At 47.5% G+C, this 16180-nt stretch overlaps 1 protein-coding gene across 1 annotated transcript; it reads right to left on the bottom strand.

The window, feature by feature from the left end:
- Window positions 1-130: 130 nt before the first annotated feature.
- On the bottom strand, window positions 131-15012 carry LOC135809904 (uncharacterized). Its single transcript, XM_065323349.1, has 7 exons — window positions 14723-15012; window positions 13338-13416; window positions 11496-11984; window positions 9948-10379; window positions 7419-7826; window positions 6039-6751; window positions 131-671 (listed from the first exon to the last, which is right to left on the bottom strand). Exons 3-7 carry the CDS (start codon window positions 11917-11919, stop codon window positions 648-650), a joined length of 2001 nt encoding a protein of 666 aa, XP_065179421.1. The 5' UTR covers window positions 11920-11984; window positions 13338-13416; window positions 14723-15012; the 3' UTR covers window positions 131-647.
- Window positions 15013-16180: the final 1168 nt, after the last annotated feature.

The raw sequence follows: 16180 nt of genomic DNA, 5'->3' as shown, positions 1-16180 counted from the left end.
ATACTGCTATACTGCAGTATTATTGTGCCCTTGTTGCGGCAGTTATGCGCACTGTCCCCGTAAGTACCAGTATGTGCTTGCACACACCTCAGACCTCAGACCTCAGACATGCCCATCGCGGAAGCGATGATAGCGAACAGCTATGTTAGACATAGCAACTTGTGCTGGGATTACACCATTCAACAGCTTGCAAGGCTGATGAATTGACCGCCACTATTTTTAGCCTGGTATCCACCACACACACACACACACACACACACACACACACACACACACACACACACACACACAAACACACACACAAATGTACACACGCGTGCGCGTGCGCGCACCATGCTTGAAATATCTGTACAAAGAGAAAGTGGACGTGCGCATTGCAATACCAGTCATGACATCGCTCAGTCATGCAATATCGCCCAGCGCCACATGCGTCTGCAGGAGGTGGTAGTCCATTCGAATTGCTATGGAGAGTGCTATCTGGCATGCCTCTCTGTGTGGATGTTACTATGGAGAGTGGTATCTGGCATGCCTCTTTGTGTAGATGTAACTACCGGGAGCCAGTGAAATAATATTCTTGCCGCATCACCGCTCACATTGTATAGATTGAATCTCTTTGGCATGAAGAGTTGACTTGTGATTTCAAGCAGCTACTGTTGGCTCCTGGCTTGCACCTGGACAAGAGAAAATAGGGGAAAGTCCCAAATCATGTGGGTGCACAATTGGAGCGTATTCACAGAACGCGCAACATGTACAATTCAGGACGCACTGGGTGTTGCACTGTCTTTGCAATGCAGGGCGATCTGGGCGTTGCACTGTCTTTAGATTTGCAGAGCACCCGTCCTGTTCAGAACGTGGATATGGACGACACCAGAATGGCATTGTATACTTCAAGAAGTAAGTACATTGCACAGGTGCATGTACTTATACATGGTAACATGGAATTTGACGACTCACTGGTGATAAACAAGTGGCATACACGTATACTAGTCACACACTACATTGTACAATCAAGAGTACAGTACATGAAAACCAGAGTGTGGCGAGTGTGCAGCTAGCTAGGGGCTTTTTCTACTATGGGTGTCTGTCACGGAGCGCGGAATTCCGCGATTACATCATATTTGGCGCAGATCTGAGGCGGGAAATGGCGTAGTGGGTACAACTGAGCTGCAGGTGCTGGAAAGAGACCTGCTTGAATCCTACTTGTACCCACTACATCACTAAAATGATGTACTACAGTCCATTCAGAAAAAAATGAACTTCTAGCTTTTGGCCATAAATGGGTCAAACGTTGAGTTTTTTTAGAATTTTTTCTGCAATCCTCTATGGAATCCTCTTCCAATTATGTTTCTGAAGTTTTTTTCTCCAAAAAGCAAGCCATAACAAGAATAGGATTTCGGCCAGGTTTTGCCCCCAAACCATTGAATTGGGAAAAACCATAAAAATCCAGGCCGTTTGACCCCGTCTGCGACAGTGCATTGTGCGGTTCGAACCCCGGTTCAGGTACCCTTTTTGGACCCTTTTTAAATTTCAAATTTCGCAGCACTGCACTGTGTACGATGAAATCACGAAAAATCGCCAAATACGGGAGCTCGCCAGAGCCAGAGCCCATCTTTTTATGAATGGACTGTAGTAGTCACGGAATTTCGCCGTGACAGCAACCCATCCGAGCTGCACACTCTCGTTTTCATGTACTCTTTGTACAATGTACATCTGGGGCCAAAGAAATCCGACCCATAAGCCGAAACCAGCACCAAGTCTCGAGCGGCCCCTGCGGCTCTCGGATGGGTTTTTTGCCTTTATTTGGATCGTGCATGAATGCACCGGTAATCCAAATGGAAATGCGGCGCTACTTTTGACTCGCGTGTCGGATTTCTTTGACAGCGACTGCTTTTAAAAAATTAATATGAAGGAGACAGACTGTCCGCAGGGCCAAGACATCATCATCCATGTCAAGTTGTCATGCCAACAATGTCTGTAGGGCCAAGACATCATCATCACATAAGAACCTGAGATCAAACCTACGTGGCTATGGTGGCGTGGCCATTCTCATACGTGATGGGACATTTCCACATTGCACCCGTCGCCATGACCTTGATTCTCCCCAAAGCGAGGCCTTATGGCTTGAGCTTGGTGCACCGGCAGGTCTCCGGGCCAATCCGCTACTCATTTGCTGTCATTACCGCCCCCCTTCACAATCCCTTCTTGATATCACCTCCTTTTGCGACACACTTACCGACACGCTGTGTTCCTTGGACCTCTCTTTATTTGATGTTTTTCTTACCGGTGACTACAATGCCCACAATTCTGACTGGTGGAGTGGTGACACCACATCGCGTGCTGGTACGGAGCTATCACACGTGTTCTCTAGCTTTGGCCTCCAGCAGCTTGTCAATTTCCCCACCCGTGTCGCTCCGAATGGAAGACTGTCCTGTCTGGACTTGCTGGCTACGAACCGCCCCCTCTCTGTACGTTCTGTTGACGATGCTGCCCCGCTTGCTGCATCGGATCATTTGCAAGTCATTACAACGCTAGCCTACAACATTGCCACTGCTAACACCTCTTACAACTGCTCTCAGACTCCTACCCCTCCGCGACATGCCTTCCGCAAGGTTACACCCTCCACTTGGTCAATCATCAACTCTGCACTTTTTGCCTGTGACTGGCATCTTTTATTCACCTCCACTACTGTTGATGAAGCTGTGGAGAAGTTCACCACAGTTCTTGATGACGTGCTCTCCTTCTATGTGCCACAATACGGAGCAAGACCCGCTACACCCAAACATGGCAGCCACCACCCTCGTCAGTCCAGCCGTAACCCCAAGATCCCTTGGCTCGACAAAGATCTCCAAGGTGCGATTAAACTCAAATACGACTACTACAGCTTAAGTAAGAAGTACTCCACCTATGCTAATATTTCTTTATACAAAAAAACAGCGCAATCTGGTGAAGTCATTGTCACGTTCTAAGTATCGAGCATATTTACGTTCGCTCACTACCACCCTATCTCACCCCTCTTCCAGGCCTAACCTGTATACCTTTGTTCGCACTCAAAGGACAACTAGTACACGTCAAGACATACCACCGTTATTAGCTTCCAATGGTTCGATGGTGACTGACCCCAAGTCTATAGCTAATACTCTCAATACGCAATTCACATCAGCTGGTATTCCAGACGATCATTCCTCTCCAATACCACCTCTGCAACGTTCTGCGACTGTGTCTTCTGATCTGCGCTCTATACATACCACCACATCATCTGTTCGCAGCTACCTAAAAAGACTAAAAAGCAACAAAAGCCCTGGTCCTGATGCCCTACCAAATGAAGTTCTCAAATTTCTGGCTCCATCTCTGGCGTACCCACTGTGCCTTATATTCAACCTTTCCTACTCCTCCGGCGTATTTCCTGATCGTTGGAAGATCGCTAAGGTCACGCCCATCTACAAGTGTAAAGGCTCCCGATCACAAGCCTCAAACTATCGTCCAATATCTCTTCTCTGCTCCCTTTCAAAAGTATGTGAAAAGGTATTTTACGACCAGTTGTATTGCCACATTTCACCATGCCTTAGCCCTTCCCAATCTGGCTTTCGGCGCAACGACTCAACCTCTGACCAACTAGCTCGTCTAGTACAAGACATTGCCACCCTTCGTGATGCTCGACACCATATTGCTCTCTGTTTCTTTGACTTGGCAAAGGCCTTTGATACTGTCTGGCATCGTGGCCTCCTTGCCAAGCTACATATTGTCTTTGGTGTGTCTGGCCCTGCTCTGTCCTGGCTGGAGTCCTATCTGAGTAGCCGATCCCAGTTTGTTTCTGCCCTCTCCATCAACTCTGATCCTCTACCAGTGTCTTCTGGAGTTCCCCAAGGCTCCATACTTGGACCTCTTTTGTTCGTAGCATACGTAAATGATTTACCCTCTCTAGACCCAGGTGTCTCGTTATTTGCTGATGATACAACCCTACTGTCAGCATCCTCGTCCTCAGCGGCTCTTGTACCTCGAGTGTCGGCTCAGATATGCAGTGTCCTACGCTGGATGCAAACATGGCGACTTAGACCCAACCTGACTAAAACCGAAATAATGTTCCTTCCCCCAATCTCATCCATGTCACTTTTACACCATCCTGATTTCCCAGAACCCATAAAGGTTGTTTCCAACCATAAACACCTGGGAATAATGCTTGATGATCGTCTCTCTTGGTCTTTCCATATTGATGCTCTTTGCAGCCGTTCAAGCTCTGCCCTAGGTGTTATACGTCCCCATTGTTTCCATCTTCCTTTCAAATGTAAAATTTTGTTTTACAAACTGTACATCCTGCCTCTTTTCATGTACGCTGCTGTTAGCTGGTGTGGCTTGTCCTCGGTTCTCGCTGAGCATCTCGAAATCCACCATAGAAAACTTCTTCGTATCCTGTTTAGTCCACCCCCTCTCTACTCTTCTGCTTCCCTGTATGTCCTTGCAAATGCTTGCCCACTGTCGACCCACCGTCAAAAATTAATTTGCACTTTTGCTCACAAATTTAAACTAGCTCTACATCCTCCTCATCTTAACGTGTATAACTGGTTCCGAATCACAGATGGCTCCCAGACAAGATGCTCTGTTGCCCTCCCCTTGGCTAAAACGTCCTCCCTTGTACGCTCTCCACTCTTTGTTGCTTACTCTGCTTGGCTTGCGCTGCCCGCTACTACGCGCAATGCCAGTACCCTGGACGCATTTAAATCTGCTCACTAGATTCACCATCACCTGTCCCTCCCATGCTTCTCCGTCTTGACCATTACTTTTCTTCTTTTATTCACCATGGTTGGTTAACACCCACATCTCCCGTACTGGCTGATTTTCTTCTCATGCCATGAGGTGTTGTCTATAATAATAATAATAATAATCCATGTCAAGTTGTCATGCCAACAATGTCTGCAGGGCCAAGACATCATCATCCATGTCAAGTTGTCATGCCAACAATGTCTGCAGGGCCAAGACATCATCATCCATGTCAAGTTGTCATGCCAACAATGTCTGCAGGGCCAAGACATCATCATCCATGTCAAGTTGTCATGCCAACAACGTACCTGTAGCTGCACACTCGGTTGGCTGAGTATGGCTGCAAAGCATGTACGCTCGGAAAAACTCGCCTCCAGCTGGAATCATTCCATCGCCTAGCTGTTCTCAATGGCATCAACACCATCCCCTCCACTTGTACAAACTAACTTTTACTTAGGGCCAATCCTATGGGTGGCCAGGCAATAATATCAAGTCAAAATTATTCGTATACGACGAACTCTGTACGGCGAACTTTCATGAAGACGAACTAATAATTATTTCAAGCGCGATTTGAACAAAATCAGCGTGTAGTACGAACGTTCGGTCCCTGTGGGTACGCTAGCTGTAGTTTTTCCGGTAGTCGAGGCCTCTTGTACTGGCAAAACATGTTACAAGGCGGATGTAATGCTGTAATGAATTCATTGCACATTGTACTTACCTGTTGCTGGGTTATGTTATGCAAAAAATGTTTTACATTTGCCACAGCACGCACCTTCACACGAATACAAACCATTATGATATGCATATTAATTTTTTGTCAGATCTGGATAAGAAGAACTCCGGATAAGACAAACAAACTTGTTCGGTCCCTTGAAGTTCATCCTAACGAGGTTTGACTGTAATACGAGGACCTATTCTAGTTCTCTCATCCTCCTGCCCCCTCCTCCTCCCAATCCTCCCTCCCTCCCCCGAGTGAGCAGCTGCCCTTTTACCCTACATGTAGTGTAGTAACCTGTGCTGGAGACTCGTTTTCAGAATTCTGCCCTATTCACGATGCAACCCGGTACCTGTCTGTAGAGTGTAGATACTCATATTGGTGCAGTTGACATGGCATCGCGAGTGCATGCACATTGCTCATTGTACCATTAAACTGATTTGCTTCCGAAAATGAGACACAGATACCACACACTGGGGGAGGGGGCCTTTGATAACATTCGTGGCCTGATACGCAAATACAGGCTCGGATGTCTGTGCTGTGCGTTTGTGGCGAGATGAGTACTTGCCTGGGCACGCATGCACGCATAGCCATTTTCATCCTCGACCAGGACGGGCTTGGTGTTGGCCTGGGTGTTGTTGTTCGCCGCGGTACCGATTCCTGGCTCGGAGCGGACATGCTTGATATTGCCTCGAGGTGGCTGTCCTGCCTTGCCAGAGAGAGATCTAGCTCGGCTGGTTCTCATTGCGGCTGCCTCAAGTATGTGCGAGCGCGGCATAGCGTCCGTTGCCATGTACATGTAATCCTCATTGTGCTGGGTCCTTGCCGCCGCTGCTGCTGCTGTTGTTGCCGCTGCTGCCATTGCTGTCGCTGGTAGGGTTAGTGCTTTGCCAGTGTGTGGCGGACAGCTTCCATCATGTTTTCCCGAGTCTGCGTGGGTCTTCAGTCCTTGCTGGCCGATTTCGCCCACTAGGTCAGTCAGGCTGGCATACTGAGGATCAGCCTTGGAGCTGCTGTTCAGCTCACAGGTTGCAGCGGCTGCCTCGAGATCAATAGTGATGTACTCAGTTGGATCCACTGTGTAGGGGTGTTCTGCGCCCTCTGCGGACATACTGTTGTTAAAAGCGGAGCGAATAGCCGGTAGAGAATGTGAACGGCCCTCCAGAGGGCAGTTGACATAGCATGATGAGTTGGAGGCAGGGGTGAGAATGGAGCGAGATCCTGCTAATGACCTCGCAGCACAGTGACATTGGTCATATTCGGACTCCGTACTGGATATGGCTGCACACAGGTGACACATACACACACACACACACACATGCACGCACACACACACACACGCGCACACATACACACACAACACACACTGTACACACACATTGCCGAAGCGATGATAGCAAACAAGCTTTGTTAGACATTGCAACGCGTGCTGGGGTTACACCGTTCAACAGCTTGCAAAGCTGATGAATTGCCACACACACACACACACACACACACACACACACACACACACACACACACACACACACACACACACACACACACACACACACACACACACACACACAGTACACATGTATGAGCATATTATGGGTGTGTTTTGTGTGTGTGTGTGTGTGAGTGTGTGAGTGTGTGTGTGTGTGTGTGTGTGAGTGCCGGTGTGTGTGTGTGTGTGTGTTTGTGTGTGTTTGTGTGTGTGTGCGCGCGCGTGTGTGTGTGTGTGTGTGTGTGCGTGCGTTTGGAAAAAGGAGTGTTTTCGCTAAAGTTTAGTCACCGCAAAAGTCAGCATTCTGCACGGCATACGGTACTTCAGTACTAGTATGTGAATTGCTGATTGTTAATTGCTAAAAAATTGAGATTGGTTTATGAATCGCTTCTTTAACATTAAAGTTTTATTGGTACCCACCAAATTGAGCCAGTTTACAGTGTTCTCTTACGACTCTCTTACATGTCTTCTTGAGGTAGACCTTCCTTGCCCTGTGCAGAGATGATGAAGGTGGACGAACGCGCCATCGTGTTCGATATAGAGCGCAAAGAATCATCAGGCCCAACAGCAAAGCAACTCCCATGGTCGATGACAGCGTAGCAACAAGGTGGACACTCCACTGTGACTCTGAGCTTGGTGGCAGTGATGGAGCCAGAGGAGTTCTTGTGTACTCTGAAAGCGGCTTGGTTGGTGATGCCATCGTGCTGCTGCTGACTGGCACGGCGCTTTTCGCAGGAGCCCGGTCGTTGGTTGACAGCAAACCAGGCAGAGAAAAGCGCATGGACGTTTCCCGCATCTCAACGCTCGTTGTCAAGCTCATGTTCGTTGCAGAAAGAGAATAGGAGTTAGTGTGATATGGCCGATGCCTTCCTGTAAATGCAAATACATACACGGCATTGGAACTATCAAGTAAATGTACATGTATACCAGAAGGAAATACCAAGTTTAAACTCGCCTGGTCTTGCAACTAAGATTTCTCCACTTCTCCGTCTGCTCATGTCATTTCAGTTTCTTCAGTAGCCGCCAATGTGATTCTATACAGTGGGCCACAGAACTGGGACATCTACCATTACATTTCTGTCTTCAAGGATCACCCTGCAATACATATTCTTAAATTGACATAAGTGGGTATACCCAGGTTTCAACAGTGCTCAACACCACAAGGGCGGAGCGTAACCACAAAGGTCAAAAAGAATGGTTCCACCAATTATATATACATACGTTGTAACGCTGCGGTGGGCCTACCAAGAAGAAGAAGAACAAGAAGAAGAACAAGCGGAGGAGAAACATAACATGGTACAACCCACCATACAGCAAATCTGTATCCACCAATATCGGCCAGAGGTTTTTCAAACTAGTCAGAAAACATTTCCCTGTCGCGTCGCCACTACACAAGATCTTCAACAGAAACACATTGAAGTTGAGCTACTCCTGCATGCCCAACATGTCCTACCTGATGAAGGGACACAACCAAAAGGTACTAACGCCTGGTGAAGAGAGATCTGCGGCAGGGTGCAACTGCCGAGCCAAGCCATCATGCCCTTTGGGCGGCGGATGCTTGGAGGGGGAAGTGGTGTACCAGGCCTCCGTCACAACCCCAAGTACCGGCGAGGAAAGGCAATACATCGGCCTGTGCGAGACGCCCTTCAAGGTGCGCTATGGCAACCGTCTAACCAGCATGCGGCATGAAAAGTACCGTACCAAGACCGAGCTATCCAAGCACACATGGGCGCTGGCTGACCAAGGTGAGGGATACAGTATCAAATGGGCAGTCATAGATCGGGCCAAGTCCTACAGCAACATATCCAAAAGGTGCTGCTTGTGTTTAGCAGAAAAGTTGCGCATCATCACCTTCAAGACGCTTCACACTCTGCTCAACAAGAGGTCGGAATTGGTATCAAAGTGCAGACACCAAAACAAGTTCTACCTCTCCACCTACTCTGCCGTGACATAGCCACCGCGCGCTACTACTATCACCGCCACATCCTCTGAATACCCGCGGCTGTTGAATGTGGACACCACAGTGTGCTTCCACCGCCACACATCACACCCCCTGCCCAGTGCCCCCATGCCTTACCCTTGTCCGGCCTGGTGGTTTCTCCGCCTCTGCACGCTCCATGCATAGTTCGCGCCTACTGCGCATGCCCATCCAGTGATGTAATGTGACGAATTATTTGTATTACAACAATGATTTACGCATGTCGTTGTATTTGGTTCTTGTCTTGTGGAGTCCAGTGTCTGATGTCATATATGGTCTAAGTGTACGCGCGAGTATGGTGTGATGTGTGACGTTTATGGTATGTGGTGCATGCAAGAGTACGCGTTGTCAGAGTGTGAGGATGTGCTTCCGTCTGTGTGAGAGTGACTGTCAAGTGAATGCTGTACATGCGCAGTGCTAGTTTGGTCTGGGAATGAGAGTCATGTGTGATTCGTCCGTGGTCTGGTTGTCTTGGTCTTGGTCATGTGTTCTGTACGTATTCGTCCCTGATTGGTCGTCTCGATTTGTCGTCGGTTTATTACTGCTTGTTCGTTGTTGTTTTCTTCGAGTCTGGACTTAGTCTTTTCCCGAGAGTCTTCCCGTTGTCCTTTTTGTCCTCACCAAGTTTGTCTCTCTCCTCCTGCGCCCTCGTCATTTCTTGGTATAATATAAGAGTATTGAAGATACAATCAAGAGTTTGCGTTGTTGTGTGGCGAGGGCCAGGGGGAGAAGCATTTCCGTTACAGTAATTCCTATCACTCGCTCTTCCCATGCATGCCCTGCATTGATAACTCACACCTCCTCTACATGCCCATGCGTATCCCCCACAATAAGAACAAGCTATCCCGCGACAAAAGCATTAGTTGTCTGATGATTGCTTTAGCATTTAGCTACGTGCATGAAACGCAGCGTTACAACGTATGTATATATAATTGGTGGAACCATTCTTTTTGACCTTTGTGTATTCTTAAATTGATGTAAGATGATCATTTCTACTGCGGCAGTTTTAGTACCTGAGGTTGTGGCCAAGGTGGTCGTAGCTGCTGCCATTAGAAGAGCACGTTTAACTATCACTGAGAACTGATGCAGCAGGATGTTATCACAGTGTAGTCCGGTACACGTGCTACCACCGTAGAGAACCATGGTGTAGTTGCCCTCGGTCTTGTTCGACTGCGGCAATAGAAAACAAACCCCGATCTTGGTCGGAAGACACTGGCCAGATGAGGAGGTCATGGATATGTTGACGTCAGCCCCCTCTCGATCCAGGAGAACATTGTCCCGGTAGAGTGACATCATTTCCTTAGCAATATGGCAAGGCTCCAGACCGGTCGGAGTTAATACAAATTGGACACATTTCTCTGCGCCTTCTGTTAGATAAATCTTGCTATAGCCAGAAAATTGCCAAGATGAGAACGATGGGCTGAGGGTTTGGCCGCCTTTTGGTCCTGTCAAACAAGCACAGGCATAAACACACGTAGTGAGTTGGAATATCAATACCGATTATGCAGTTCTTAACTAATTTCACGGTTTGCGCGAGACTCGGACTGGTTTTCCGCATCCGTAGGAACGCCATCAGCCTCAAGGATCAAGGCGAAGATGTGGTTCTAAGCAGATAACAAACTGCAAGAGCCAGGTGGAAGTAAGGTACAGCGAAGACCAGTACTAAGTTTGATGACTTCGATCGATTCCTGCATGGCACAACTCTGATATGATAATGAAGATAACAATGGCGAGGACTGTAGCAATGGCAACAACAACAACAACAACAACAACAACAACAACAACAACAACAACAACAACAACAACAACAACAACAACAACAACAACAACAACAACAACAACAACACCAACAACAACAGCAGTAGCAGCATCAACAACAACAGCAGCAGCAACAACAACAACAACAACAACAACAACAACAACAACAACAACAACAACAACAACAACAACAACAACAACAACAACAACAACAACAACAACAACAACAACAACACTAGCTGCAGCAGCAGCAGCAACACAACCGACACCACCACCACCACCACCACCACTGCCACCACCAGCAGCAGCAGCAGCAGCAGCAGCAGCAACAGCAGCAGAAGCAGCAACAGCAGCAGCATTTAACAGCAACAGCAACAACAGCAGCAACAACAGCAGCAACAACAGCAACAACAGCAACAACAGCAACAACAACAACAACAACAACAACAACAACAACAACAACAACAACAACAACAACAACAACAACAACAACAACAACAACCGTACACTTAAGTAGTCATTAACCCCTTGGCCCTGCCCACCCAATTCTTCCTCACTCTTTCTCCTTTCTTACACTATTACCTCTTATAGGCCACTGGCTATCGTGAGAATAAAGATTTGAAACAACAACAGCTATCGTGAGAATAAAGATTTGAAACAACAACAACAACAACAACAACAACAACAACAACAACAACAACAACAACAACAACAACAGCAACAACTACAAACAACAACAACACCACCAGCAGCAGCATCAGCAGCAGCAGCAGCTGACAAAATACGAAGTCTGGAATGCTCACCACTCATGATTCTGAAGGCAAGTACTGGCAGACGCAGGTACTTTGCTGGATCGTCATAAACTGCGACAGTGACGCTGGACCAGTTGCGTAGCAATTTGGAAGCATTATGGTGCGGCAGAATATATAAGTTCAGTTGAGCAGTGCTTGGTCTTGGTCGTAGAATTCCCGACGCACAGACAGGGTTGTCTGTGGTTGCATTCACTATCCACCGCAGTGGTAATGCATTGGCCTCTGAAATATTGTAGCTGCATGGCTGATCAGCAGCAGTCATGTGACCACCACTACTACTGTTTCTGGGACTAGCAGGGGCGGGATTGCTGCTGCTGCTGCTGGTGTCAAGGCTGCTGCTGCTGCTGCTGGTGTCAAGGCTGCTGCTGCTGTCCACCAGTCCCGCTGTACACCATGGATCAACCTTGACATGCATGGCAGAGCTGGTGAAGTATACATGGAGGAAGAATCTATGGTGGTAATGGACGAAGTGGCTTGTAACTGGATTCGGAGCAGACAGCAGAGAGCACAGGTTGGGATCACACGCAGGTTGCAATGCACTGGAACAATAGAAATGAATACCACCGCAGAAGAAGTCCAAGAGTATGTAGTAATCCTGATGCTCTGATACATGCCGAGGCTAGCTGTATGCTCAGTCTATACATTCTTGATCTTATCTTCTTTTTTTTCCTTTCTCTTTTCTTTAAAATGTTTTACTGCCAGAAGTCGTCTTCATATAAGGAGGCAGATATGCCTGTTTGTTGTACGACTTTAAATAAATCCAACCAACCAACCAACCAGCCAAGAACCTCCGGGATCGGCATTAAGTGCTCCCATTTCTGGATTGCCCCCCCCCCCCCCCCCCAAGCGCACTGGCATACAAACTAGTGCTGAAACGATTATATCGATTACTCGTTACTTACTCGATAAGAAATAGATCGAGCGGTTATTTCGATTTTATCGGCTAAACGAGTAGAATGGTACTTACGCTCGGTACAGGATTTCCCCCCTTTTGGGGTCGCACAGAGTGTGCATGCACCGAAAGTGGTGCGAGTACGACACGAATATGTACATGACTGTAAACTTGCAACATCGATGCACGTGTAAAAGTACAAGCACGATCTGAGAAACATCGACACGATCACTGTCGCCGTCTTTTCAGCTGACTACTTTTCTTACATACAGCATGCAGGACTGGCAGCCTCAGTATGTGGCTACACTAGCTGCAGGGGCTGGAGTTCCCTCAACGTGCGGGTAGTCTTGAGCTAAAGACAGTAAAGGGGTCTTCAGTTTCGTGTTTTCCGTTCTGTCGACTGTTCCCGAACCAGTTTGCTCGACGACGAGCTAGGCCTGGCGTCGGAGCCTACGTTGAGCATAGACAGGAAAAGCAACTAGTTACTTGTTGACGCGCCTCAAGTCAGCTTATCTGTCGAAATCTGCCGATTTGCACCCCTGGCCAGCTTCACTGACTTCATCGTCGGAGTCAGCGAAGTCACAGGCGAAGGTCACCATCAGCTCTTGGGTTGCTACCAGTGCGTCGCCTCTGTCTTGTCTGTATCCGCCTGGTCAGTCCGAACAGCTGACGGACTTGTTGCGGGATCATCGGATCTATGCACCCGCTTTCCGTCGTTGGCGATGTTGGACTCTTTATTTTTTTTGAAATTCACAGAATGTACATTGTACTGATGTAGGTACAATAATAATCGTTTAGCCGATAAGCCGATCGTTATGGTATCAGCTTAGCCACTAAGGAAAAAACGTAATCGTTTCAGCACTAATACAAACATACACATTCATCTTCCTAAGGTCCTTCAGCCCGTCACTCATCAGATCTACTGGACTGCTAGAGCTTACCGGGTAGATTGGGTGGTTTCCAGGAGGGTAGCTCTGCGGCAAAGGAAGTCACCTTGCATTCGTCAGTGGCAACTGCTTCCTGAACACCCAGAAATACAATCAATATACACGTACCAACTAGTACAATGCTTTGCGTTGACTGGTGCATCAGCATGGCTAGTGCTAGTTTTCCAAAGGAAAGGAACTTAGAGTGATGTTAATAGAGATGCAAGGTCAGAAAAACACAGGCAAACAGCTTATGCCGGACAGAGTTTATCAACTTCGTCTCTGGAAGCTTGTTTGAAAGGAATGACTGTTTTTAGCTGTCTTCACAAGCTTATGAATAGCAATATAATTACCGGGTTTGATGACTGTGAGTGTGTATGGGTGGAGCATTCCAGCTGCCCGCATCAAAATCGGGGTGAGCCTCCACGGAGAGAGCTCAAGCAACATCCTTTGTCTCTTCAGTGGAGCACGCCAACAATATTGGCAGCTCGGAGACCTAGGTTCATCCGACCATAGACATGTCCAGGGTGCCAACTGATCAGGAACAGCAGCAAACTGATGTTGAGTGGGTTACTACTCTCTGAGTATCAACAGACCTGGCAGTGTGGCACTAGGTGTCCTCATTCAGACCTGGCAGAGACACATTTCCTGTCCTGCTTCATGTATTCTCTCCAATATGTGTGCATGAGCATGAATATTCAGAACAACCAGTGTTGAAGGACTGCAGCTAGCTGGCTATCAGTTTCTGCTGCTGAGTGAACCCTGCCAAGCGATCAAAATACATGTTCACTTTAGCCTACAGGTAGCATTGCTTAGGTGCGGAAATGATCGCTTTGTCGTGCAGCTGGAGTGGCCATGATAATAATACCAATTAAATGTTATACAGCACAAACTAGTACATGTACTAGCTGAACATGTTTCAACAGATGCCAATTTGATCAGAGTCTGTGCTCCGATGCTGATTGCACCTTCCTGTTTCCTGGAGAGAAATCAGTGATGCGGTGATGCACCATACGAGGTGCCTCAATGTGCACAGGAATAAACCATCACCGCACAAAGACAGTAGTACTGCTTCTGTTAGAAATTATTTAGCTGAGCCTATTGCTGTAGTGTAGGGTTTGAATACAGTAAGATCGTCCTGGTGGGTTCCACTAGTTTTGAAACAGATTTCTACATCCTACACACACACACACGCGCGCACGCACGCGCACGCGCACGCATCAGCACGCACATGCACACGCACCGGAAATATGCTAACGAAGTCAAGAGGGGCTGGTTGACTTCGTCTTTTTGGGTGTGCCGAAACGTCCTGCATGGCCATAACTTCTATTACGGGTAGAGTCTACGTTTGGGATTACGGTATGCGTATCGAATTGGTCTACTGTAGCATGGATTCTTACCTTGCATCTTCGTGGTGGATGCACCGTGCCACGCGAACACTCCGTGAATTCTGACCATGGGCGGCGGCATTGTTGGAAAATTGAAGGCCAGGTTCCTGCAAGACTCCTTCGCTTCGTCAGCCAAGTGGAAGAGCTTCCTGACTTGCAAATGTTCTTTTCAGACACAGAGCAGGTACTCGAGCAGACGAACAGAGTGCTGTGAGCCAGGTTCCTCTTATTTCCCGCCCCGAGAGCGCGGATACCATTATCGTTTTCGCTGGGGAACTTGCTATGGAACCAATCATGCCGCCTGGGCTATAGCGTTCTCAGTTGTAGTGGAGAAGCGGTCGATTTTGTGGAAAGGCACGCACGCATGCTGCTTCGTTCGTCGTAAAGAAAGCCATGTAGCGAACCCTCGGGCATGTTACGAGTACGACCACACTCACACAACCATTATTAATTTTTTTATTTTCTCTGCCAGGTGCACATCTCTAGCTAAACGTATCCGCTGCCAGTGCCACTGCCACGCCAGTGCACTATACGCGCAAAACAAAGACAAGTGCCACGCGTGTGGTCTCCCCTGCACCGCAAAGACAAAGACTACCGCCCCGGCCCCGGTAGTACAGCAGTAGCTATGGCAGCAATCCCGGAGTCTACTACAAGTAGTACTAGTAGTACACACTTGACACACAAGGGTCCTGGCGTATCCTCGAGTTGTAGTGCGACTGTGCGAATGCGGAATGGATTGTTCTGGCGTCAAGTGACTGAGTACGAGGTCAATACATGAATGATAGGAAATAAAAGCCGAGTAAAAGACCGAGGCGAAGCCGAGGTCTTTTACGAGGTCAATATTAGATTTATCACGACTGACCAAAGCATGTGTTCAATCGCTAAAAAGGAGTCAAAATTAATATAAGCGGTCAATATAGCCCTAAGGAGTGAACTATGCAGGAATATTTGACTGCTTAGGTATGGCAAAATCTATGTGAGTCAATACTAAGGGAGTGATAAGAGTATGAAGATTCGGATTATAATCACAGGATGATTTTCGTTTTTGCGCTAGTCATTACTACTTGTACTTGTAGTAGATCTACATCAGGGAGTCGTATTTGGGTAATAGTGCATGTCTTTGAAGCTGACTTGAATTTGGAATACGCAGCCGGACACAAATAGAAAAAATGCCATTTTCGGAGTTCGTTGTCTAAACATAGTCGCATCATGATAACAGGATTTCAAGTGACTTTTTTTCCGTCCCCCAAACGTGGCAAGCTGCAGCTAAGCTACGTGTATTTAAATGTACCGCCATTTTGGATTTGTGCAGTGTCAAGGTGAATCAACGCAAGCCGGTGATCATGGCTATCAGGGAGTCGTAAAATACCGGTATTTTAAGACTCCCTGATGAGCCGGGCTATACAGTTCAGAGCATGAAAACTGTCATGCTGCATGTGTAGACTGTATTGGAAAATACATGACTACATG

This window comes from Sycon ciliatum, chromosome 2, assembly GCF_964019385.1.
Source record: "Sycon ciliatum chromosome 2, ocSycCili1.1, whole genome shotgun sequence".
Taxonomy (NCBI): Eukaryota; Metazoa; Porifera; class Calcarea; order Leucosolenida; family Sycettidae; genus Sycon; species Sycon ciliatum.
This window is presented reverse-complemented; position numbering and strand designations above follow the sequence as displayed.